Source organism: Pan troglodytes, chromosome 10, assembly GCF_028858775.2.
Source record: "Pan troglodytes isolate AG18354 chromosome 10, NHGRI_mPanTro3-v2.0_pri, whole genome shotgun sequence".
Taxonomy (NCBI): Eukaryota; Metazoa; Chordata; class Mammalia; order Primates; family Hominidae; genus Pan; species Pan troglodytes.
In genome coordinates this window covers 19,338,604-19,363,338 of record NC_072408.2, presented here as the reverse complement: position 1 = coordinate 19,363,338, position 24,735 = coordinate 19,338,604, and the positions used below count along the sequence as shown (strand labels likewise).

The window sequence follows — 24,735 nt, the reverse complement described above, 5'->3', positions numbered from 1 at the left end:
TAGATTAGGAAAATCTACTGTACGTTACAATTTGTAATGTGATAAAAGGAGTGGGAATCAAGAGGGAAGGGACTTCATTCTAGAAGAATTTACCGTTAGGAAAGAAAAAATCAGTTTATATCAGTATCTCATGTCATACTTCAGATACATTTTAGATGGATAAAAATTTTTAAGTGAAAATTTAAACATCAAATGAAAACGTGAATGTTTAATCTTTGAAGAGAGAAGGGCTTTTTAAGCATGAAAGCAATGAAAGAAATTGCAAAGAAAAATATTGATTCAACCAAATTTTGATTCAAGCAAAAAAAGACAAAGAAAAATATTTGTAACAGATATATTAATAATAGACAGAGTTAGCCTTGATATATAAAAAGTGCATACAAATTAATAAGAAAAATGTTTAATCCCCAATAGCTAAACTGAAAAAAATAGTAAATGTTTTTCCGACTTTGTCTCTAAAAGGATTTAAGATGTTTTAGGAAGATATGAAAAAGTGATGCAAAATAAATAAATGTATTAATTTTATAAAATAAAATTTTAAAATTGAGATGGAAATATAAGAGTATACATGTAAGATGAGACCAGGAGTGAAAATATGGATACCAAAACATATGTCATTAATTCCCATATACTTCCACACACATTTGATTTTAAGCCAAATTCCTTAGGGAAGAAAGTATCAGGTATGAGTTAATGTCCTTTAGATAAAAGCTGTTCACTGAAAAAAATCTTTACTCCAGATGATGAAACCAGTTTCTTCCCATTAGTCCTCTGAAGAAGCTGCTATATGATATAATGAAAAATATATTCAACAATATCTTTATAATATCCACAGTGACACATTTATTTGGCATTTGTCCCTGCAGCATCTGGGCAAAGTGCAATTCAGTTAAAGCAGGTGAGGTAAGCTGGATAAGTTCTAATTCTCAAGACCAAGAATTCTCAAGGTCAAGGGCAAAATTTTCCTCAGAAACTAATTTTGATGTATTTATTAGAAAGGTAGTTGAAGTTCTCATAAAGCATGACTGAAATAAATTTACCTTAAAAAAAATAAAATTCTCTCTATGAGACCATTTAATGAAAAAGTCAGTGAAGCATATATAGCTTCCAGATTTGAGTGACGGGATATTCTAGTATACCTTCTGAGACAAACTAGTTGCAAAATATATAAAGAGACTGATTATATAGAATCATGAATAAACCAGTAAAACTGTAAGTTTTGCTATGGAAATCTGTATGGTGGGGACACAAAGGACAGAGTATTCACTTTTACTTGGCAGGGGGGCGGTGGGGATGCACTATTTTAGGGTGGTGCTTGTTAGCTGAGCAGTTGTTGGCTAGAGGGACAAGGTGTGGAAGTGGGTAATAATTTTTAGTCAGTAGAAATATTATGTGCCAGTCTCTCTTCATGCTTTTGTGCATTCAAAGAAAAGCAGCTCATAACTGGAGCATAGTAGAATAATGTAATCATTAAAATGAAATTTTACCTGTATTTTTCAAGGATACGGCCTTGGTAATAAAGATACAAGAGGTCCCACAAGCAGGTGAGTGCAGACCATTATTAAATATTTGAGTGCTGACTGTGTACTTGGCATTATGCTAGATTGTTTTAGGATAGGGGATACAACAAAAAATAAAACAAAGTCCTTGTTTTCAAGGACCTGGAATCTAGAGTGGTGGAAAACATATGGGTAAACAGTCCTAATACTGTATTTGAAATGTACAGAGGTGTAGTTTGTACCTGGAGCATAGTATCAGAATAACGTGCAGGAGCACAGAGGAGAGTGTGCTTGAAGGGGGCATTCCTGACAGTTAATATTTCATTTTTATTAAACTTAGAGAGGCTGAAAATGCGTCACCTTTGATTCTTTGGAAAGAGGAATGACTTATAACAGCAATTTTGAAAAATTACTAGAGTTAGCATTTTCTTTGATGATAGTTGGGAATTAAATTGATGTAATCTGTTACCTGCTTTCAGGTTATAATCTTTATCTTCTAGTAGTGGTTTGCCAATGTTATTTCTGAATTAAATATATTCTTTGCATTATGTCCACTAACTTTTTAAAATTAATCGACTAGACTGGGTGCTTAAGGCTGTTCATGAGGTTCTTATTTTCTCCAGGGCAACCAGTTTATACATTCAGAATTTCATGATGATGCATACTGTCACAAGCAAGTAATTAAGTAAATTATTATCCCTATTGAGGGACAGGTAAAAACATGGGATGACAAAGCCATCCCTACTCTGGATACAGAAGGAAAAACAGTGAGGTTAGGATGCTTCAGTTCATCCATATTTGAACTCATCATCTTACCGTCCCAAGCCATGTCTATCTAATTCCATTCCAGACTCTTTTTTTTTTTGAGACGGAGTGTTGCTCTGTCGCCCATACTGGAGTGCAGTGGCACGATCTCGGCTCATTGCAACCTCCACCTCCCAGGTTCAAGTGATTCTCCTGCCTCAGCCTCTTGAGTAGCTGGGATTACAGGTGCCCGCCACCACGCCTAACTAATTTTTGTATTTTTAGTCAAGATGGGGTTTGGGGTTTCACCATGTTGGCTGGGCTGGTCTCAAACTGCTGACCTCATTATCCGCCCATCTTGGCCTCCCAAAGTGCCGGGATTACAGGTGTGAACCACTGCACCCAGCCCAGACTCTTTTATCTGGTTACTGTATATTCTCTGTAAAAACAACCACAGAAACCAACCTGCTAACATGAATGCTTTCACTATCCTCTTTTATTAATTTCTACTTGTTTTTAAAATATGATACCAACACATGATCAAGTAGAGGGGAAGTGCAGAAGTAGGTCCGATTTCTTCACAATTCTTTTTTTCTTTTCACTTCTATTAGGAAGCAGAAATCCGCAAATTCTTCAAACTCCTCTTCACTTAAAGCCTAATCTACTAACCAGAGTAAAAGAGGAACATGGGGTCAGGAATCAAGTTCAGGGGTTAGTAACAGGAAGGGTGTGAATTTTACGCAGCCCTTTTCTTTTTCACATTAAAATCAGAACTATTTTCACTGGCTGCATTTTCAATTTGATAATGATGTATGTGATTTTTGAAGTTTCCCCCAAAATAAATTTGATGGCAACAAAATGTTTTTGAGGACCTGTGGCTTTTTATAGGTCCTTTCAGAGTTACTTACATGTGTCACATTAATGTTCTTAGAATTAGCATGGCTCAACACTTCTGGATTGACTTAGTTTCATATGCAACTCCTAATTGTGATTTATTTTGCCCTGTTACTGTAGACCAACTTCTTTGACTGTTAATATGCTTTTTACTTTATTTACCTTTTCTAACCAACTTTCACTTATTTTTACACTGATTTTCCTGTTATTCTATTGACTGGTGGTCTGGATACAGAAGGAAAAACTGAGGTGAGGATGCTTCAATTCATCCATATTTGAACTCATCATCTTGCTCTCCCAAACCACATCTAATTCCATATTATGTTGAATGACACCAATACACACACATTCACATTTGCAAATCTTGGGAGCCATCCTAGTCTATCCTTTCTCATTCCTCTTTCATATTGATCCAGTCCTCAACTTCTGTTGCCTTCCTTAGTTCTTATTTGGAATATTTCAGTTTTCTGGCTTTTTCTTGTTTCTTCTTCCTCTAGCCAGTCCCTCAATGTTATTGTCACTGGAGTCCAAGTTTCTTTTTTTTTTTTTTTTTTTTTTGAGACGGAGTCTCGCTCTGTCGCCCAGGCTGGAGTGCAGTGGCGCGATCTTGGCTCACTGCAAGCTCCGCCTCCCGTGTTCACGCCATTCTCCTGCCTCAGCCTCCCGAGTAGCTGGGACTACAGGCGCCCGCTACCACGCCCGGCTAATTTTTTGTATTTTTAATAGAGACGGGGTTTCACCGTGTTAGCCAGGATGGTCTCGATCTCCTGACCTCGTGATCCGCCCGCCTCGGCCTCCCAAAGTGCTGGGATTACAGGCGTGAGCCACCGCGCCCGGCCCCAAGTTTCTTAGTATAGTAAAATAATACACGTGGGATTTCTTTCATTGCCAATGTACCTCACAATATGCTGCAGCTCTATGGATCTTCTTGCTGTTTATTGAATATATCATGACTTCATATGCTATGTCCTCTTCCTGGAACACTATTTCCCATTTTGGCAACTGCCTAAGTAAAATACATACTTTCTCTGGTATATTTTATTGACAACTCTTACATTCATTGACTTGATTGGGTGTCACTTCTCTATCCTCTCAGAGCCTCCTGTTTATACCTTCCTCAATATACTTGCTACTCCTTGTCTACATTGCGAATTTCGTAAGGGCAATAGTTTTGCCTTGCTTATTTTCATATTCCCTGTATCAAGCATGGTGCTTAGCTCCTAATAGGTGCTCACCGCTTTAATAGGTGTTCAAAACCTTAAGAAAATTGAATAATATATTGGTAACTTAAAAAATACTTTTCAAAAATTTTCTGTGTCCTAATCGCTTTTTCGGTTACATTTGTAATGAGCTTTTTAATTTAAAAGTTAATGAAAATGTTTAGTATTTATAGATGAAATTTATTCCTTTATATTTTAAATATTTGCACAAATGAAGGCACATCTGTAATCTATTTAAAAATGCTAATTTTCATCAAGTTCTCATCTGACAAATGCCTTAGTTTCACTTATTTTAGTTGGAATCTTTATCTGGGTCTTATCCTTGAAAAAACATGACTTGATTTATTTTTTAGGGTTGAATAATGAAGGGGTTATCCATTAGCTTTGGTACATAGTGGCATGCAAATACTTTTATTCATTACTAAAATCTTGTTAGGTTGACTCACTCATTTGTAACATTTTATTTCACCATAAACTAGACACTGAGTTACAAAGTTAAATGCTTAGATTAGTTACAGTTAGGAAACCTACCTAAATTATGTTGTACAAGAAAGACAATAGCTCTTATTGCATTTTCCGTCTTTATAGTGTGCAAATTGCTTCTGGTCAGCCCAGCCTGTGATGGCAACATTTCAAACTTTGTATCACGTAATCTCAAGTAATGCATGTTGCACACACAGCGCAGAGTATAGATTAGTAGATATTGCAGTGACAATAACTTCTTATTTCTCTACGCTTGTTTGTTTAAAGATACTGGTAGTTTTCATTTTATGTATTAATAGAGAAAAGATGGGAGGTGGCTAATGAAGTGTGCTGTGGACTTGTTTTTAACTGTATTACTCTATCAAGATGGAAATATCAATTGATTTGTGTATTAAAGATATCCTGAGGAGAAATCTAGTTCATATATTATAATAGACATATGCACACAAAACCATTTCACTGTTTCTGGCTGTCCCTATGCTTAGGTTATTAACCTTTTGTACTTCTTTCTCTTCTTGTAGCATCTCATGTGTCTTCCTTTACCCATTTCAGTGTGCACTGAGTTGGGGGTGAGAGGAGAAATTGAAAATGGAAAGCACAAGGTCTGGATTCATCTTTATTTAAAAAAAAATACGTGCAATGTGCCAGTCATTGTGATGTGGTAGTGACACCTAGTCTTTACCTTTGAGTTCTTTATAGTTTATCTACAAACTCTGATAAGTACTATAGTATATAACAAAACCTGCCAAGAGCTCAGAATAGGGAATAACTTTGCCTTAGTAAGCTGGGAAAGGTTTCTAAGAAAAGTTACCTTTGAATTAACTCCTTGAAATAGTCTATGTTTCTTATTCACGTTTTAAGCAACTTTACTGAGTTAGAATTTACATGCAAAAAATTCATATTTTTTTGTTGATTGTTTAATGGGCTTTGATAAATACACCTAAGACAAACGTTCATTACTCTACTCCAGAAGGTGCCTTAAGCCCCTTTACAGTCAATCCCTTACTCCTCCCCAGTAACTGTGAATCTGGTTTTTATCACCATAGAGTAGTCTTTTTGATTTTACATCTATAGCTTCATATAATGGGATCACGTAGTAGGTACTCTTTTATGTGTGGTTTCTTTCGTTCAACATAATTTTAAAAAGTCATCCTTGACATTGATAAGTAGTTCTTTTATGTTGCTGAATAGTATTCCATTGTATGAATATATTATATTGACTGGATTCTGGATTCTGACCGCTCCCTGGGCTTGTTGCCATTGTTGTGTGTTTTTGTTTAATGACTTTCCTGGATTACTTCTGTGGTCTGTTTTCCTTTTAAAATATTTCTTATGCCTGGCTTTCTGGGGGATTGCCTCTGTGTCACTGTTATCTTAGTGGTCAGCTAATGATTGCTTAAAGGTTGTTCCTGAACACCAGCAAGTTAGTGTTACCCCATTTTCCTGTGGACCTGTTTATGGTTTGGAGAATGTCTTAAAATTTTAGGCAATTTCAAATTTGACCCATGTTCAGCCAGAGACTAGCTTGCAAATGTTCTTTCTGGTGTAGTGTTACACATGCAGACAGCCTTCCTGACTACTAAGCATGAATATCCACTTAAGGCTCTTCTTGGCAGTCTTTTTCCTAGGATCTTACTGTTAGATTTCTGGCTAGTTTGCCATTTTGTTGCTTGCCCCCACCAGAGTCAGTTAGATAATGGCCCTCGTGATGCCTGCCACTGAAAGCGTTATTATTATTAATATTATTATTATTATTATTTTTTGACGGAATCTCAAAAGTGCAGTGGTGCAATCTTGGCTCACTGCATCCTCTGCCTCCCAGGTTCAGGCGATTCCCCTGCCTCAGCCTCCTGAGTAGCTGGGACTACAGGTGCACACCATCATGCCCAGCTAATTTTTGGGTTTTTAATAGAGACAGGGTTTTTACCATGTTGGCCAGGATGGTCTCGACCTCTTGACCTTGTGATCTCCCTGCCTTGGCCTCCCAAAGTGCCGGGATTACAGGCATGAGCCACTGCGCCCAGTCCACTCTTGTTTTTAACAACATTCCTGGGTACAGATTTTTCCATGCCTCGTTCCAAATAAGGTCAGTCCCCTCTTGCAGGGAAAGGTAGCTACCACTCTTTATGGCCTGCCATGTTTGCCCACAGTAGAATGTTTATGCCACAAACCTGGCAGTATAGATGGGGATAGGAATAGCCCCTAGCTAAAATACCACAGTTCTTATTGAGATGCAGTATATTTTTCTGGAATAAATGCTTCTCATTTTGTTGTATGACCTTTGATCAGTTTTTGGAGGCTTTGGTGGTTAGATTTGACCTTGTTTTTTTTTTTTTATTGCTTAAGGGAGAGAATTTGCTGAACTCACAGAGCCTATTGGAAGACCTGGCCTCAGGATTTTTTTTAGTTTTCCTCTTAGTTTTTTCCCAAACCGCAGGCAGTTTTTTCTCCCTCCTGCAAACACAAAGCCAGTCATTTCACCTCCAATTTTATTTTATTATGATTTTTTCATTTTAAAAAATAGAGACAGCATCTTGCTGTGTTGCTCAGGCTGTTCTTGAACTCCTGGACTCAGACCGTCCTCCTGCCTTGGCCTCCCAAAGTGCTAGGATTACAGCATGAGTCACCGTACCTGGCCATCACCTTTAATTTTAAAAGTCTTAAAGTGCCTTCGTGTTGTTCTCAGAATAAAAATGAAAAATTCTTTGTTTTTTTTTTTTTGAGATGGAGTCTTGCCCAGGCTGGAATGCAGTGGCGCTATCTCCACTCACTGCAAGCTCCGCGTCCCGGGTTCACGCCATTCTCCTGCCTCAGCCTCCCGAGTAGCTGGGACTATAGGCATCTGCCACCACGCCTGGCTAATTTTTTTGTATTTTTTATAGAGACAGGGTTTCACCGTGTTAGCCAGGATGGTCTCGATCTCCTGACCTCGTGATCTGCCCGCCTCGGCCTCCCAAAGTGCTAGGATTACAGGCGTGAGCCACCGCACCTGGCCAAAATGAAAAATTCTAACATGGTCTGGTCTACCTTCCTATATATAGTCATGTGTCGCTTAACAGTAGGGACATGTTCTGAGAAATGTTGAGTGATTTCATCATTGTGTGAACATAGTGTGTTACACAAACCTAGATGGTACAGCCTGCTATACACCTGGGCTATATAAAATAGCTTATTGCTCCTAGGCTACGAACCTGTACAGCATGCTACGATACTGAATGTGGTGGCAGTCATAACACCATGGTAAGTATTTGTGTATCTAAACATAGAAAAGGTATAGTGACAATACAGTATTGTAGTTTTATAGGACCACCATTTTATATATAGTCTGTTGTTGACCACATTGTTACACAGCTCATGGCCACAGTTTTATCCTGTATTAATCTAGTCCATACTGCTCATTCTGGGTAGTGTCTGACTGTTGTCCCCAATCTAGGGAGCGTTTTGCTTTCTCTTCTTTAAAAATCAAGGCTCTGACCTATGACATACACATAGACTTTAGAATTTAAGAGATGTAGGTTTGAATTTCTGTTTTTCATTTATTAGCAATGTGACTTTGAGTGATGTGCTTACATTTCTCTGTTTTCTCATCAAAATGTGGTGAACAAATAATATTTTGTAGGGTTGCTTAAGGCTTAAGTAAGATAATGTATGTGAAGCCATTAGCACAGTGCCTTGTATCTAGAAGGTGTATTTATTCCCCTACATGATATTCTCCTCATCATTTCTTTGAGTAAGCAGTTCATATGAAATAGTGGAGACATCAATATGCATTAAGTAGATTCATTTCAGTATTACCATTCCACCGATTATTTGAGTAAAACTTATACCTGAATTTCATTTGGGTTTCAACACATTTATTAAGTGCCTGATCTGTTTCATAGCACCCTCATTACCTTTTTTTTTTTTTTTTTTTTTGAGACAGAGTCTTATTCTGTTGCCCAGGCTGGAGTGCAGTGGCACACAATCTCAGCTCACTGAGGCAACATCTGCCTCCTGGATTCAAGCGATTCTCTTGCCTCAGCCTCCTGAGTAGCTGGGGTTACATGCACCTGACTGATTTTTGTATTTTTAGTAGAGATGGGGTTTCACCGTGTTGGACAGGCTGGTCTTGGAACTCCTGACCTGAAGTGATCTACCCACCTCGGCCTCCCAAAGTGCTAGGATTACAAGTGTGAGCCACCACTCCTGGCTCCTCATTAACTTTTGAAAATATGCTTTTAAGAGAAGTATAATACATTAAAGAGTTTTTCTATTTTTTTTTCTTTTTTTCTTTTTTGAGACGGAGTCTTGTTGTCCAGGCTAGAGTGCAATGGTGCGATCTCGGCTCACTGCAACCTCTGCCTCCCAGGTTCAAGCGATTCTCCTGCCTCAGCCTCCCGAGTAGCTGGGATAACAGGCACCCACCACCACTCCTGGCTAACTTTTTTTTTTTTTTTTTTTTTTTTGTATTTTTAGTAGAGATGGGGTTTCACCATGTTGGCCAGGCTGGTCTTGAACTCCTGACCTCAGGTGATCCGCCTGCCTCAGCCTCCCAAAGTGCTGGGATTACAGGTGCCTCGACCTCCCAAAGTGCTGGGATTACAGGCATGAGCCACCATGCCCAGCCCAAGAGAGTTTTTGTTTTACATCAAAGAAAAATTTCTTTTTCTGTAATGAGACTATTAGACTTTTCATTTTTTATTTTGAAAAGTCTTCAAACTTGTGGAATAGAAGCAAAAGTAGTATAGCAAACCCCTCTGTATCCTAACTACAATACAATTAGCATATTTAGGAAATTAACATTAGTACAGTACTATGCAATTTGACACTACATCAGTTTTGCCTTTCCCCCCCAGTGATCATAGCATTTTTTTCTTCCTACTTCATCAGTCCAAGATCATACACTTGATGTAGTTATCATGTCTCTTTGCTCTCCTCCAGTCTAGATTGGTTCCTGACCGCCCCCCCCCCTTTTTTTTTTTTTGACTTTTATGACATTGATATTGTCAAAGACCAACTGTTTTGTAGCGTCTCTCAACTTGAATCACACTGTTTCCTCATAATTTTATTTGGGGTATGCATTTTTTGGGGGCAGGAATAATATGCAAGAGAGACCATATAAAAGACACTATGTTCTGTAAAGGTATATCACATGAAGAGGTATATAATGCCAGTTTGTTCCTTTATTGGTGATGTTAATTTAGATGACTCAGTTAAGGTGGTATCCACTGGGTTTATTTTCTCTAAAGTTATCACTTTCTTCTTTGTTGTTAATAAGTCATCTGTGGGGAGATACATTGAAATGATGTAAATATCCTTTTTACCAATACATTTTGATTCAGTGGTTTTTGAATCCTTGATGATAGTTGTTTGAATCAGGTATTACCAGGGCAGTTGCAAATGGTAGATACTAGAATTTCAAAATACAATTTCTAAGAGCTTTAGTGTCCCTAAAATGAGGTGTTTTTTGTTTTGTTTGTTTGTTTGTTTTTGAGACGGAGACTTGCTCTATTGCCAGGCTGGAGTGCGGTAGCACAATCTCAGCTTACTGCAACCTCCGCCTCTCGGGTTCAAGCGATTCTCCTGCCTCAGCCTCCTGAGTAGCCAGGACTACGGGCACACACCACCACCATGCCCAGCTAATTTTTGTATTTTTAGTAGAGATGGGTTTTCACCATGTTGGCCAGGATGGTCTCGATCTCTTGACTTCGTGATTTGCCTGCCTCAGCCTCCCAGAGTGCTGGGATTACAAGTTTGAGCCACCGCGCGCGGCCTGAGCTTTCTTTAATAGTAATAATTACAGAGTATTTGATTGATATCTGCTCTGTCATGGCTTTAATTATTTTTATGATTTTTAGGTTCATGTACTGGACAGACTGGGGAGAAGTGCCAAAGATAGAACGTGCTGGAATGGATGGTTCAAGTCGCTTCATTATAATAAACAGTGAAATTTACTGGCCAAATGGACTGACTTTGGATTATGAAGAACAAAAGCTTTATTGGGCAGATGCAAAACTTAATTTCATCCACAAATCAAATCTGGATGGAACAAATCGGTAAGATTACTTTATAAGAATTAGAAAAAACTTTTAAGAAAACCCCATGAAGCCTTGGTACATTACAAAGCCTAATTTTATTAAGAAATATGTTTATTTTTGACTAAGTGCCAGAGGGGAAGAAGAATAGTCTTTTAGTTAGCGCTTCAAAAGTGCTTTAAAAGTAATTACATTTATCATCCATCTTGATAGCATTTAGAATTTACAGACTGTATTTCCTCTTTCCTTACTCTGAGCTAACTTAGTTCTTCAGTGGTTCTCCACCAGGGGTAGCATCTTTACTGCCTTTGTTTGGAAATGTGTAGAGAATTTTGTTTAACCCAAGGACTGGGAGTGCTACTAGTATTTTAGTTTCGGTGGTGGAGGGGAGGTCCAAGGTTGCTAAACATCCTGCAGTGTGCTGGGCATCAGTACAACAAAGAGTGTCCCATTCAAAATTACCAGTAAAGCCCCCAAGTCCTGCTAATGGAACTTTGTTTGATAAAACTCTACACTAGGACGGGGTTTGGCCAAGATTTTCTGTAAAGGCTCAGATAGTAAATATTTTAGGCTTATGATCTCCGGTTCAACTACTTCTGCTACTGTAGTTTAAAAGCAGCTATAGTAATGCATAAGGGAATAGGCATGACTGTTGCAGCAAAACTTTATTTATTTACGTATTTATTTTAGACAGAGTCTCACCTTGTCATCCGGGCTAGAATGCAGTAGCGTGATCTCAGCTCACTGCAACCTCTGTCTCCTGGGCTCAAGCGATCTTCCTGCCTCAGCCTTCCGAGCAGCTGGGACTATAGGCACACGCCATCACACCGGGCTAATTTTTGTCATTTTTGTAAAGATGGCGTCTCACCATGTTGCCCAGGCTGGTCTTATCCCCTGAGCTCCAAGTGATTCACCGGCCTCGGCCTCCGAAAGTGCTAGAATTACAGGCATCAGCTATAGCACCTGGTGTAAAACTTTATTTGTAAAGCAGAATGAGCCTGTGGGCTGTAGTTTGCTCATCTCTGGACAGGGAGAAAACCTACTGCATATACCATACATTTCAGTGTTCAAGGAAGACAAAGTCTGTAAAACATAAACATGGAATTTCTTCTCAGATTATGTTCAGATTTTTAAAGACATTTTATATTTGGATTCTTGTGTTTTAATGATAATTTTGGTTTTTGATCTCAATCTGAGACCTCACCAGATGAGAGTTTTTGGTGACTGTAGGATTTTTTCAAAGTAAAAACATTTGTCAATTACCTGAACTAAGAATAAGGAACATTTAGAAGTATTGAAAACCAGGAAAGATATAAAGAATTCAGTTAAACTTTTTGTAATCATGGAGTTGGAGTATTTTTTGCTTTCTTTCAAAAAAGAGTGAAATGACATATAACAATGTGGTTTTAAGTAAATTTAAATGTCAAAAAGTAAGTATATGATGAATATAGAAACAACTGCTGTTTTTGACCTCAAATCTGGCTGTGAGGGGGAGTCTAGGAAGATGGATGTGGCCATGTCATTGTTTTTTTGTTTTTGTTTTTAACTAAAACCTACAGAAACTAGATAGCAAATCCAAAAACATGGATAAAGTTGACTATAGCCTTAGGCATTTGAAAGTACAACTAGATAAGGGCAAACCACCAACAGCCACAAGACCTCCATGTTATCACTGTCTATGCGAGAGTAAGCAGGGAGATTTAACAGGGTGTCTCATAAGACTTGAAAGCAGGGGAACGCCAAAATAGCCACAACTATTTGCTGGACAAGATGGTGGGTTATTTTAAGAACAGCAGCTGAAATAGGAGGGTGGGAGGGTTGCCCACTCCAATATTAGGCAAGTGCAGTGTGACTATGGTAAAGACAGAAGAAGCTAGAGCAGTCTAGCCCCAACGAACTCTCAAAATGGAACTACTGAAATGAACCTGCCAGAGTGCTCATCCAGGACAGAGCACCACACTGATTAAAACAAAATTGAATAGGATAGAATAATCCAAATTGAGCAGGATAGGGACAATAGAATAGAGTAAAGCAGGAGGGGAAGGAAAGAGAAGGTTCAGATAAAGATGGGAAGATCAACGGCTAGTAGATCTCAGAAAGCAAGCTACTAGGTTTTTGGACATTATGTGAAAACAACAGAGGAATGAATTCTGTGACGTTAGAAAAACTACCTTGAACTCTACATTATTTTAAAAGTTCAGGAACACTAATTTTACGTAGACAAGAGAAACAGAAAAGTATCAAGGTAAAATCCCATTTAAAGTTATTATAAAGGAAAAAACAAAAGCTCTTATAAATAAAAGCACCCCAGAAAAACATGACCACAGAACAGATCAAATCTCTATTATAAAATGAGCTGGAGAAGGAGGAGGCTGCGAATCACTTATAAATGACGTGGAAGCAGTACTCAAACCCTAAGTTCCAGGAGAGTAAGCAAGTGCTGTGCTTTCATGGGCTGCTTCTTCTATGAAGCAAAATGTGTAAAGGTTGCCATAAAGGACAAACAAGTAAAATACTTTATATATTACAGTGGTTGGAATAAAAATTGGGATGCATGGGTTCCAGAGAGCAGAGTACTCAAATACATGGACACCAATTTGCAGAAACAGAACTTCAAAAAGCCCATCAGGAGCAGTATGCAGAGGGGAAGATGAGAGGGGCTGCCCCAAGAAAGAAGACATCTGGTCTGCAACAGAAAATGTTGAAGTGAAAACAAAAAAGAACAAACAGAAAATACCTGGAAATGGAGATGGTGGCAGTACCAGTGAGATGCCTCAGCCTCCTTGGAAGAAAAGGGCCCCCGGGTAGATCCTACTCTTGAAAATGAGGACACATTCATGAACAGAGTTGAAGCTAACAAGTGAAGATTCCTGAAGAGCTGAAACCATGGCTTGTTGATGACTGGGACTTAATTACCAGACAAAAACATCTCTTTTATCTCTCTGCCAGGAAGAATGTGGATTCCATTCTCCAGGATTATGCAAATTACAAAAAATCTTGTGGAAACACAGATAATGAGTATGCTGTTAATGAAGTTGTGGCAGGGATAGAAGAATACTTCAATGTAATGTTGGGCACCCAGCTACTCTACAAGTTTGACAGACCACAGTATGCTGAAATTCTTGCAGATCACCCTCATGCACTCATGTCCAAGGTTTATGGAGCACCACATCTACTGATGTACAAATTGGAGCAATGTTGGCCTATACACCTCTGGATGAGAAGAGCCTTGTGTTTTTTGTGTTTTTTTTTTTTTTTTGAGATGGAGTCTCGCTCTGTTGCCCAAGTGGGAGTGCAGTGGCATGATCTCAAGCTCACTGCAACCTCTGCCTCCCGGGTTCAAGCGATTCTCCTGACTCAGCCTTCTGAGTAGCTGGGATTACAGGTGCGCACCACCACGCCCATCTAATTTTTAAATTTTTAGTAGAGGCGGGATTTCACCATGTTGGTCAGGCTGGTCTCGAACTCCTTACCTTGTGATCCGCCCGCCTCAGCCTCCCAAAGTGCTGGAATTACAGGCATGAGCCACCGTGCCTGGCCGAGCCTTGTTTTATTACTGAATTATCTTCACAGTTCCCTAAAGTACCTGGCAAAGAATTCTGCAACATTTTTTAGTGCCCAGCAATTATGAATGGCTCCTCCAGAGAACCATCAGAAAGCTGTCTGAGAGACGCTCTCACTCACTTATGTTTGGATCTCTGTAAACACATTTTTGTTCTTAGTCTTTCTTTTGTACAAATGGTGCACTTTGAAGATGTTATTGTACAACAATTGATGTTTTCCTGTTTAATTTTAAACAGAGAAAAGGAGTAATAGCTCCTTTTTTCCTATCTTACCTTTTTTTTCACTTCAAAGTTCCTGCCAGTGTATTCAACAACCGACAACAGAGGCACATGCTATGGAGTGTTTTATTGCCTAGTTGACAGAGCTGCTTTTGAATGCTGGTGGTCCTGTTCCTTTGACCCTACGTACTTGTATAATATGTGTTCATGCTATATGACAAAATGCTGTGATTCCTAGTGCCAAAGGTTCAATTCAGTGTATATAACTGAACACACTCATCCATTTGTGCTCCTTTTTTTTTTTTAAATGGTGCTTAAATAGCCCATTCTTTGCAAGTCATCCATGTTGTTCCTTTGGCATTTAACTTTGCTCAAATTGTTGAAGAATGGTGGCTTGTTGCATGGTTTTTGTATTTGTGTCTAGTGCACATTTTAACATGGTAGATGCGATGCATTGTGTAGCTAGTTTTCTGGAAAAGTCAATCTTTTAGGAATTATTTTTCAAATCTTCAATAAATTTTTTCTTTAAATTTCAAATAAATAAATGAGTTGGAAGTCATTGAGAAACCAATATGACATGTGAAAGGATAACATGAGATTAGAAAAATTCAGAAATGACTCACGCCTATAATCCCAGCACTTTGGAAGGCCAAGGCAGGCGGGTCACCTGAGGTCAGGAGTTCGAGACCAGCCTTGCCAACATGGTGAAACCCCGTCTCTACTAAAAATACAAAAATTCTGGATGTGGTGATACACGCCTGTAATCACAACTACTCAGGAGGCTGAGGCAGTAGAATCGCTTGAATCCAGGAGGCAGAGGTTGCAGTGAGCCAAGATTGTGCCATTGCACTCCAACCTGGGTGACGAGCAAAACTCTGTCTCAAAAAAAAAAAAAAAAAAAAGAAAAATTCAGAAATGAAATGATAGAACTTAAGAAATAATTTTAAAAATCACTTCAGAAAAGAAAACTAGAAGGGACACTAGGTTGAATAAACCAAAAAACCTTTAAATAGAGGTTGAAAAGGAGGAAAAATTTAAAGACCAAAAAGAAATACAGAAAGACAAAAGATGATTTGAGAGAAAATGATAAATACTGAAGATAGGCAAAGAAGAAACAACATACAGATAATAAGACTCTTTAGAAAGAAAAGCAAAGCAAGGGAATAGAACAACTATAGAAAAAGTTTCTTACAAGAAGATTTGTGACTGGGCACGGTGGCTCATGCCTATAATCCCAGTACTTGGGGAGGCCAAGGTGGGTGGATCGCCTGAAGTCAGGAGTGAGACCATCCTGGCCAACATGGTGAAACCCTGCCTCTACAAAAAATACAAAAATTAGCCGAGCATGGTGGTGGGCGCTTGTAATCCCAGCTACTCAGGAGGCTAAGGCAGGAGAATCGCTTGAATTTTGCAGAGGTTGCAGAATCTGTTCACTGCAACCTCTGCCTCTTGGGCACAAGCTATCCTCCCACCTGAGCCGCCCAAGTAGCTGGGACTACAGGTGCACACCACCACACCTGACTAATTTTTTGTATTTTTAGTAGAGACGGGATTTCATCATGTTGCCCAGCTGGTCTTGAACTCTTGGACTCAAGTGATCCGCCTGTCTCGGCCTACCAAAGTGTTGGGATTACAGGTGGGAGCCACCATGCCTGGCCATAAATTTAATTCTTACAGTAACTACATTGGTGTGGTCATAATTAATATTGTTATTCTGAAACTTTATATTGTTGCATCAAGTAAGTGAGTATTAGGACATATATTGCTCCTGCATATGCTAGATTCTTAATGGGCAAGAGAGGAAGTATAGATGTAATACTGCAGAGGTTAAGTCAAACTGATAATTCCATATTTTAATGGAAAGTTACTTACTAGTATGCGCTTATTAGGTATTTTATCTTTCAAAAATATATATACCCAACTGTGTTTGTTTGTTTCCTGACTGTGAACACTGAAGAGGACTAGATCAAAAATGACCAATTGAGTAGCAATTGAACATTTACAGTGCTGTGTGCAGTGAACTTCTGTAGCAACCAAATTGTGGTGTTGGGAAAAACCATTCCACCTTAAAAGAAACCAAGCCTTTCTGGCAAAATTGCTGATTCTAGGTTTTGGGCAAGAAATGTACATGCTGAGCTGGAACATTGTCATAACAGTTAGTAAGGAGGCTGTTAAAGACTATTTAGGGTCATTTCAGAAAGACTGGAGAAATCCCTGTGGAACTCCCACTGGCCAGAGATCGGTAGAAACCTGTGAAGTGTGTTTAAATTCTTGAGTTCATAATGGTATTTTAAAAAGGAATTGGTTACTCTTAGATTAGAGCATGATAGGAAATTTATTACCTTGAACATTGGTAAATACAAGAAAGAAGCAATTTATCCTGCTTTTCCTATGTGAGTGTACCTCTGGCTAACAAAATAGTAGATATGGGAGAGCTATTTCAATTGATAAATGAAAAAGAAATGACAGAATTGCAATACCACCATTTTATAACTTTGGTGAACGAATGGGTCTAGGTGGTGAGCGTCGATGGCTACTAACATCACAAGAAGAAAAAGAACAGACATTATTTGCCTTCTGGTGTAAGAACACACTACTGCCTACTATTTTGTCAAAGGGATCAATTCATCATGAGTCTGGTCAAGGCTGTATATCAGCTGGCCATTTGTAGGAAATACAGAGGACAGAGAAACATTGAACTGCACCATGAGAGTACATCAGCAGATCTGGACATATAAATGAAATATCTTAGGTACTTTAACAGAGAGATTGTACGGAAGAGACAGACAGGAAAAGAGACTTGAACGCTCTACCAAAAAAAAAAAATTCTTAGAACTGATCAACAAATTTGGTAAAGTTGCAGGATACAAAATCAACACAAAAAGATCAGTAGCATTTCTATACACAAACAACAAACTAGCTGAAAAAGAAATTAAGAAGGCAGTGTCATTTACAATAGCTATAAGAAATTAATAAAATACCTAGGAATAAATTTAACCAAGGAAGTGAAAGACCTCTTCAGATAAAGCTACAAAACACTGATGAAAGAAATTGAAGAGGGATACATACAAATGGAAAAACATTTCATGCTCATGGATTGGAATAATTATTATTGTTAAAATGACTGTACTACCCAAAGCAACCTGCAGATTCAGTGGAGTCTCTATTAAAATACCAATGACATTCTGCACAGAAATAGAAAAAAAAAAAATCCTAAAATTTGTATGGGACCATAAAAGACCCTGAATAGCCAAAGCAATCCTGAGCAAAAAGAACAAAGCTGGAGACATCATACTAACAGACTTCAAAATATACCACAAAGTTGTAGTAACCAAAACAGCATGGTACTGGCATAAAAACAGAAACATACACCAATGGAACAGAATAGAAAACCCAGAAATTAATCCATGCATCTGTAGCCAATTGCTTTTTGACAAAAGTGCCAAGAACATAGATTGGGGAAAGGATAGTCTTTTCAATAAATGATGCTGGGGAAACTGGATATCCACATGTGGAAGAATGAAACTAGAAACCCACCTCTCACCTTATACAAAAATCAACTCAAAATGGATCAAAGACCTAAGGGTAAGACTTGAAACTATAAGGAAATGCTTCAAGACATTGGTCTGGGAAAGGATTTTATGGATAAGATCTCAAAAATGCAGGCAACAAAAGCAAAAAATACCAGATGCATTATATCAAACTAAAAAGCTTCTACACAGCAAAGGAAACAACACAGTGAAAAGACGACCTACAGAATGAGGGAAAATATTTGCAAATTACTCATCTGACATGGGATTAATATCCAGAATATACAGGGAACTTAAACAGTTCAACAGCAAAAAACCAGTTTGGTTAAAAAATGGGGAAATGATCCGAATAGACATGTATCAAAAGAAGGCATATAAATGGCCACAAACATATGAAAAAATGCTCAACATCACAAATCATCCAGGAAATGCAAATTAAATTCACAATGAAGTATCATCTCACCCTAGTTACCATATGGCTATTACCAAAAAGACAAAAAATAATACGGTCAAGAATGCACAGAAAAGGGAACTCTTATACACTGTTGGTGGGAGTATAAACTAGTACAGCCGCTATGGAGAATAGTATGGAAGTTCCTCAAAAAATTACCAATAGAACTACCATGTGATCCAGTAGTCCCACTACTTGGCATTTACCCAAAGGAAAGGAAATCAGTGTATCGAGACATCTGCACCCCTATGTTTGTTGGCAGCACTATTTACAATAGCCAAGATGTGGAATCAGCCTAGGTGTCCAACATCTGATGAATAGATAAAGAAAATGTGGTATATATACACAATGGAATACCATTTAGCCATAAAAAGAATGAAATCCTGTCATTCTCAGCAATATGGATAGACCTGGAGGATGTTATCTTAAGTGACATAAGACCAGGAACAGAAAATTAAACCATGCATGCTCTCACTCGTATGTGGAAGGTAAATGTTGATCTCGCAAAAGTAAAGAGTAGAATAGGGGATACTAGAGGCTGGAAAGGGTAGGGGAAGGAAGAGATAAGAAGAGATTTGCTAAAAAATACAGAATTACAGTTAGAAAAAGCTTGAGTATTCTATACCACTGTAGGATGACTGTACTTAATAGGTAAAACATTATATAATTTCAAAGAGGATACTGAATGTTTCCAACACAGAAATGTTAAATGTTTGAGATTATGGATATGCTGATTACCCTGAGCTGATCACTGTACCTTATATATATTGCAACATTGCTGTGTACCCCACAAATATGTGTAATTATTATGTACCAGTTAAACATTTTTTAAAACAGAGACTTTAAAAGAAATAGCAAATGAAAATGGGGCTTAAGACTAAACTATTTTTCTGTGGATGCACACTTACAAAAAGCAATAAAACTATAAAGGCAAGAAAGTGACTAATAGAAAATCAGAATAATTGTTACTTCTATGGAGAGGGAGGGATTGGGACAGGGTTCATGCAGGGCCTTTTGAAGTCGTCTGGGTGATTCACCCAGATCAAGTTTTTTTCCTTCATCTGGGTGAATTCGTGGTTACAAGAGTGTTTGCCTTATAGTAACTTGTTAAGCTATATGTTTGTTTTGTATGCTTTTCTCTGTATTGGCTTTATTTTTTAAAAAAGATTAAAAATAGTCTTGAGCATGATATTACCTGTAGGTTTTTTTAATAAAGGGATTTTATCAGGTTGAGGAAGTTCCTTTCCATTCCTAGTTCATGGACAGTTTTACCATGAATAATTACTGGATTTTGTCCATTCCTTTTTCTGCGTCTATGGAGATGATTATGTGGTTTTATTCTTTATTTTATGAACATGGTGAATTTCAGTAATTGGTTTTCAGTTGTTAAACCGATCTTGCATTTCTGGGGTAAGTTCTACTTGGTCGTGGTTTATACTTCTTTTGAAATGTTGTTAGATTTGGTTTGCTAATATTGTGTTGAGGATTTTTATGTCTTTAATAGTGAAGGATATTAATCCGTAGTCTGTTTTTCTTGTGTTTATTTGGTTTTGAGATTAGCATAATATCAGCCTCATAGAGTCGGAAGATATTTCCTCTTTCTTTGTTTTCTGGAAAAGTGTGTGACCAGTTGATGCCACTTTTCCTGCCATCTGGGCATGGGGATTTCTTTTTGGGAAGATATTAATTACAAATTCAATTTCCTTGTTTGTTGTAGATCTATCAGATTTTCTGTTTCTTCTTGAGTCAGTTTTAGTAATTTGGTTTTTTTCCAGGAATATTTTTGTTTCATAAATTTGTCTAATTTGTTGGCATAAAGTTGTTTATGATATTGCCTAATAATCCTTTTAATTTCTGTAAAGCAGTGTTTCTCTTTAATTCATCACTTTATTCACAGTTTTCACAATTTGCGTCTTTTTTTTTGGGTCAGTCTAGCACTAAAGGGTTGTCAATTTTGTGGGTCTTTTCAAAGAACAACCAGCTTCTGGTTTTATTGATTTTTTCCCCCTTTATTGTTTTTCTGTTTTCTGTTTCATTGCCTTTTTTTTTTTTTTAACCCTAATGTTTTTATTTTCTTCCTTACACTTGCTTTGGATTTAATCTACTCTTCTTACAGTTTCTTAAGGTTAAATCATAAATAATTGATTTGTGATCTCTCTTCTTTTCTAGTATAGGCGTTAGTATTCTATATAGGTTTCCATATTTTGTATTTTCATTTTCTTTTAGCTCAAAATATTTAAAAACTTTTATTGTAATTTCTTCCTCGACTCATTGCTGATTTAGAGGAAATTGAGAAAGAAATTTCAAAAATTTAGAAAATAATTTGATTTCCCAAATTTTCTTCCATTGATTTCTTCATGAATTTCATTATGGTCAGATAGTAGTCTATTTTATATGAGTTCAGTCTTTTTATTTTATATGAGTTCAGTCTTTTAAGATTAATTCTGTCTCCTAGCATGTGGTGTCCTGGAGAAAGTTTCACGTGTACGTGAAGAGATTGTGTATTCTTTCGTTGCATGGAATGTTCTACAGATAGTAGGTTAAGTTGGTTAATAATGTTCAAATTTTCTATATCCTTGGTAATTTTCTATCTAGTTGTTCTTTCCTTTAGTGAGAATAGGGTGTTGAGCTCTCCAACTATATTATTGAACTGCCTATTTTTCCTTTGATTTCTGTCAGGTTTTGCTTCATTTGTTCTGGGGCTCTGTTTTTAGGTACCTGTATGTTTCTAATTGTAACTTCCTGATGACTCTTTCTCATAAAACCTGCCACTGTATCTCTAGTTACCTTTTTATACTTAAAATCTTTTTTGTCTGATAGAGCTGCTCCAGCTCTCTTATGGTTACTGTCTACTGTAACCTTTTCTTTTCAATCTATTTGTGTCTTTGAATGTAAAATGTGCTTTTATAAACAGCATATAGTGTAACCTTTGCTTTATTCAGTCTAACAGCCTTTGCCTTTTGATTGGTGTGTTTATTCACATTGAATGTCATTAATGATATGGTTGGGCTTATGTCTGACATTTTAGTGTTTTTTTTTTTTAAATTATCTTATGTCATCTTTGTTCCTTTGTCCTTTGTATTAAGTAGATATTTTCTGGTGTGTCATTTTGATTCCTTGGTTGATAATTTTAAACTGTATTTTTGGGATTTTAAAGGTAATTATTTTAGGGATTGCAACATACATTTTGTCAAAATCTACTTTGTGGTAATATTAACTTAATTATGAAAAGTACATACAGTTTACTCTAAGTATATCTCCATTCTCTCTTCCATCCTTTGTGCTATTATTGTCATTTATAGTTCATTTCTATTATATCTAACACAGGGTTATACTTACTGCTTTATACAATCTTATGTCTGTTAAAAAGGTTAAAGGAAAAAGAGAAAACATTATTTATAGAGTCTTTTTTATTAACCTGCATATTTACTATTTCTGGTATTCTTCATTTTTCCTGAGGGTTCAAGTTACCATCTGGAGTCATTTCCTTGTTCCAGTATAGTTCTGTTCTCTTCCTTGTCCTTTGTCCTTCAAATATTTTATTTTTTGAAAATATTTTTTTCTATTATGTAATATTTCTTCCTTTTCATTTTTTTCTTTATGTATTATGTTTATTCATTCTTATTTCTTAGACTTCATTTCTGAAATGATGTATTTTTGTATTTCTCATTCTTTCAAGTTCTGTCACCTCACTTGTGAGTTGTCTGATTCTAATTTGTGTTGTTCATTTATGACTAGTATCTTACTTTAAATACTTTGACTGTTTTGAAATAAGTTATCAGTTTAATTTGTTCTATTTCTATATCTTTCTGGCATACTTTTTTATTGTCTGTAGGAATGTTATTCTTCACTTTATCCTTTTCTTATTTATAATATTAACTTATTAATGGGATTTGATGTTAGTAATTTGTTTTCTTATTTTCAGGTGAAACTGTTTTGCTTGAACATTTAGAAGAAGGCAGAGTTCATAAGTTTTCCAGTTTCACAGAACTCTCATGTCTATGTGTATGTGTTTAAAAAATAATGGCAGCTAGCTTTCTGGCTTTCCTGGCTCTCCCACTTTACTTTTTCTGCTTTTTTCTGTACCTTATTTTCCCATTGTTCTCCTGTACCAATCATGCACACTTTTCAGTCCGCTCCCAGTGATTTCTCTTCAGTATGACGCTTTGTTTGGAAGGGAGCCTGGGAAGGACAATTTTGAGAGTTCACAATAGGTTAAAGTATAGTGCTAGACCTTTCAGTGCCTGACGATGAATTCATTATATTCACTTACTCTTGAAGTGGCCAGAACACCTCATAGCTGGTTGCTATTCTCAGATTGGTCTACTAAGCTTTCCAATGTTGTCTGTTTTATGTGTTCTGTCCTGCCAGATGTCCTATTGTTTCTTTCTCATATCCTGCAGAGGTGCCAATATCAGTCATATCTTAATGGCTGTTGGTAGTTTTCTCTACCATTTTGTATCTTGGGTTTTACCTAGCTTTGTTGTGAATGTTGTCCATGGGATTTGGGGTTCATTACCTAGTTGTTCTCTGTTTTCACATGGAGGATTCATGGAGATTTTTCCAAAGCTTTGCCATCACTGCTGACATTGTCTTCTTAGATATTATTACAGCTTCACTGTGGTGAAGGGAAGCTTCCTTCCAAGGTTAAGTTCAGATGTCAGAACTCATGACAGCAGTCCTGTGGTATGATTAAAGAAAGATTTATTACTCACACAAGTGGGCAGTTCTGAGAGAGGAGCAGAAGATGACTATCTGTGAGGAGGTCCAGAAACAAAAACTAAATGGGGGCATGCAGGTGTTTTATAAAGGATAAGTCCAGTTGGTGCAGAGTTTAAAAGAACCACTTGCAAAGTTCAAAGAATCTCAAAGAGCTAGCAAGAGGTGCCTGGGAGGTATTGGCAGTCGTGAGCTTTATCAGTAAGTTGCAGAATGTGACAGACATAGGCAGGAGATGATGCTCAGAGATTGCAAGCACTATATGAAAACTTCAGTGAGGTTGCGGGGAGTCTCGGTTTCTTTTCTGTGGTCCCCAGTTTGGTGATCCATTTTTTAGTTTCTGTTATCGTTGTGACCTACTATTGAGGAACTGGGCTTGGATCTTACCTGCCAGCTTGGTTCTTAGCAGCCATGATCAACTCCTCCTTGAAGTAACTTGTGTTTCCAGATGGGGATCAGGAGGTAGGCTTACTTGGTAATCTCAGCCAGAGAGAAGAAAGGGGAATACTCTGTGTGGTTATCCCTACTTTCAGGAACAAGTCATAGTTGGCTGGACAAATCATTATATCACCCTTGCATGATAGTGTTCTTAGTTCTGCCTTTTGTTCAGCTCTGTTAATTACATATTTTCTTAAAAACATTAAATTTTATCAAGCATCCCCAGAGTGTTTAGTAAGTCTGCCTAATTTGTGCACCTTACCATTGTGTGGGATCCTTGGTTTTACTAGAGGGTAAGCTAGAGTTTTACTCTCAAAAAGGTCATCTGTTATAGAGTTGCTGGATAGGTGAACAGTTATAAAACAGTTCACTATCTGTTACGAGAACGGAGAGAAAGAAAACTAACTTGGCTTGTGGCGGGAGGAAATTAAGAATGGCTGTGAAAAGAAAGTGACATTTATATTTAGTGTTAGGGCCGGGCTCGGTGGCTCACGCCTGTAATCCCAGCATTTTAGGAGGCCAAGGTGGGCAGATCACCTGAGGTCAGGAGTTTGAGACCAGCCTGGTCAACATGGTGAAACCCCATCTCTACTAAAAATACAAAATTAGCCAGGCATGGTGGTGCATGCCTATAATCCCAGCTACTTGGGAGGCTGAGGCAGGAGAATTGCTTGAACCCTGGAGGTGGAGGTTGCAGTGAGCCAGGATTACACCACTGCACTCCATCCTGGGTGACAAGAACAAGACTTTGTCCCCCCCAAAAAATTAATATTAGTATAGTATTTACTGATTCTAATAAGCCATTGATTTTAAGAACTTACTGATTTTAAAAACTACCACATGAAATGTTCACATTGTAAATGTTACCCTTATATCAGAAATGTTAAAATATTGAAAATATGTGTCTTAAAATTGAGGAATCATTAACGGAAGTGTTAAGTAGCAAGTGTAGTGCTGAATG

At 37.5% G+C, this 24,735-nt stretch overlaps 1 protein-coding gene and 1 pseudogene across 5 annotated transcripts in view; both read left to right on the top strand.

Moving 5' to 3' along the window:
* Window positions 1-24,735, top strand: part of LRP6 (LDL receptor related protein 6) — a 150,027-nt gene that overhangs the window by 51,831 nt on the left and 73,461 nt on the right. For all 5 annotated transcript variants that reach the window (XR_673283.5, XM_024347693.3, XM_009424870.5 and 2 more), the window contains one exon: window positions 10,678-10,875. Coding sequence is in view for 4 of the 5 variants with exons in the window: in XM_024347693.3 (XP_024203461.1) it covers window positions 10,678-10,875 (198 nt within the window). In the remaining variant the exon portion in view is untranslated. The remainder of the gene's footprint in view (window positions 1-10,677; window positions 10,876-24,735) is intronic.
* On the top strand, window positions 10,777-14,239 carry LOC112204980 (mortality factor 4-like protein 1; annotated as a pseudogene).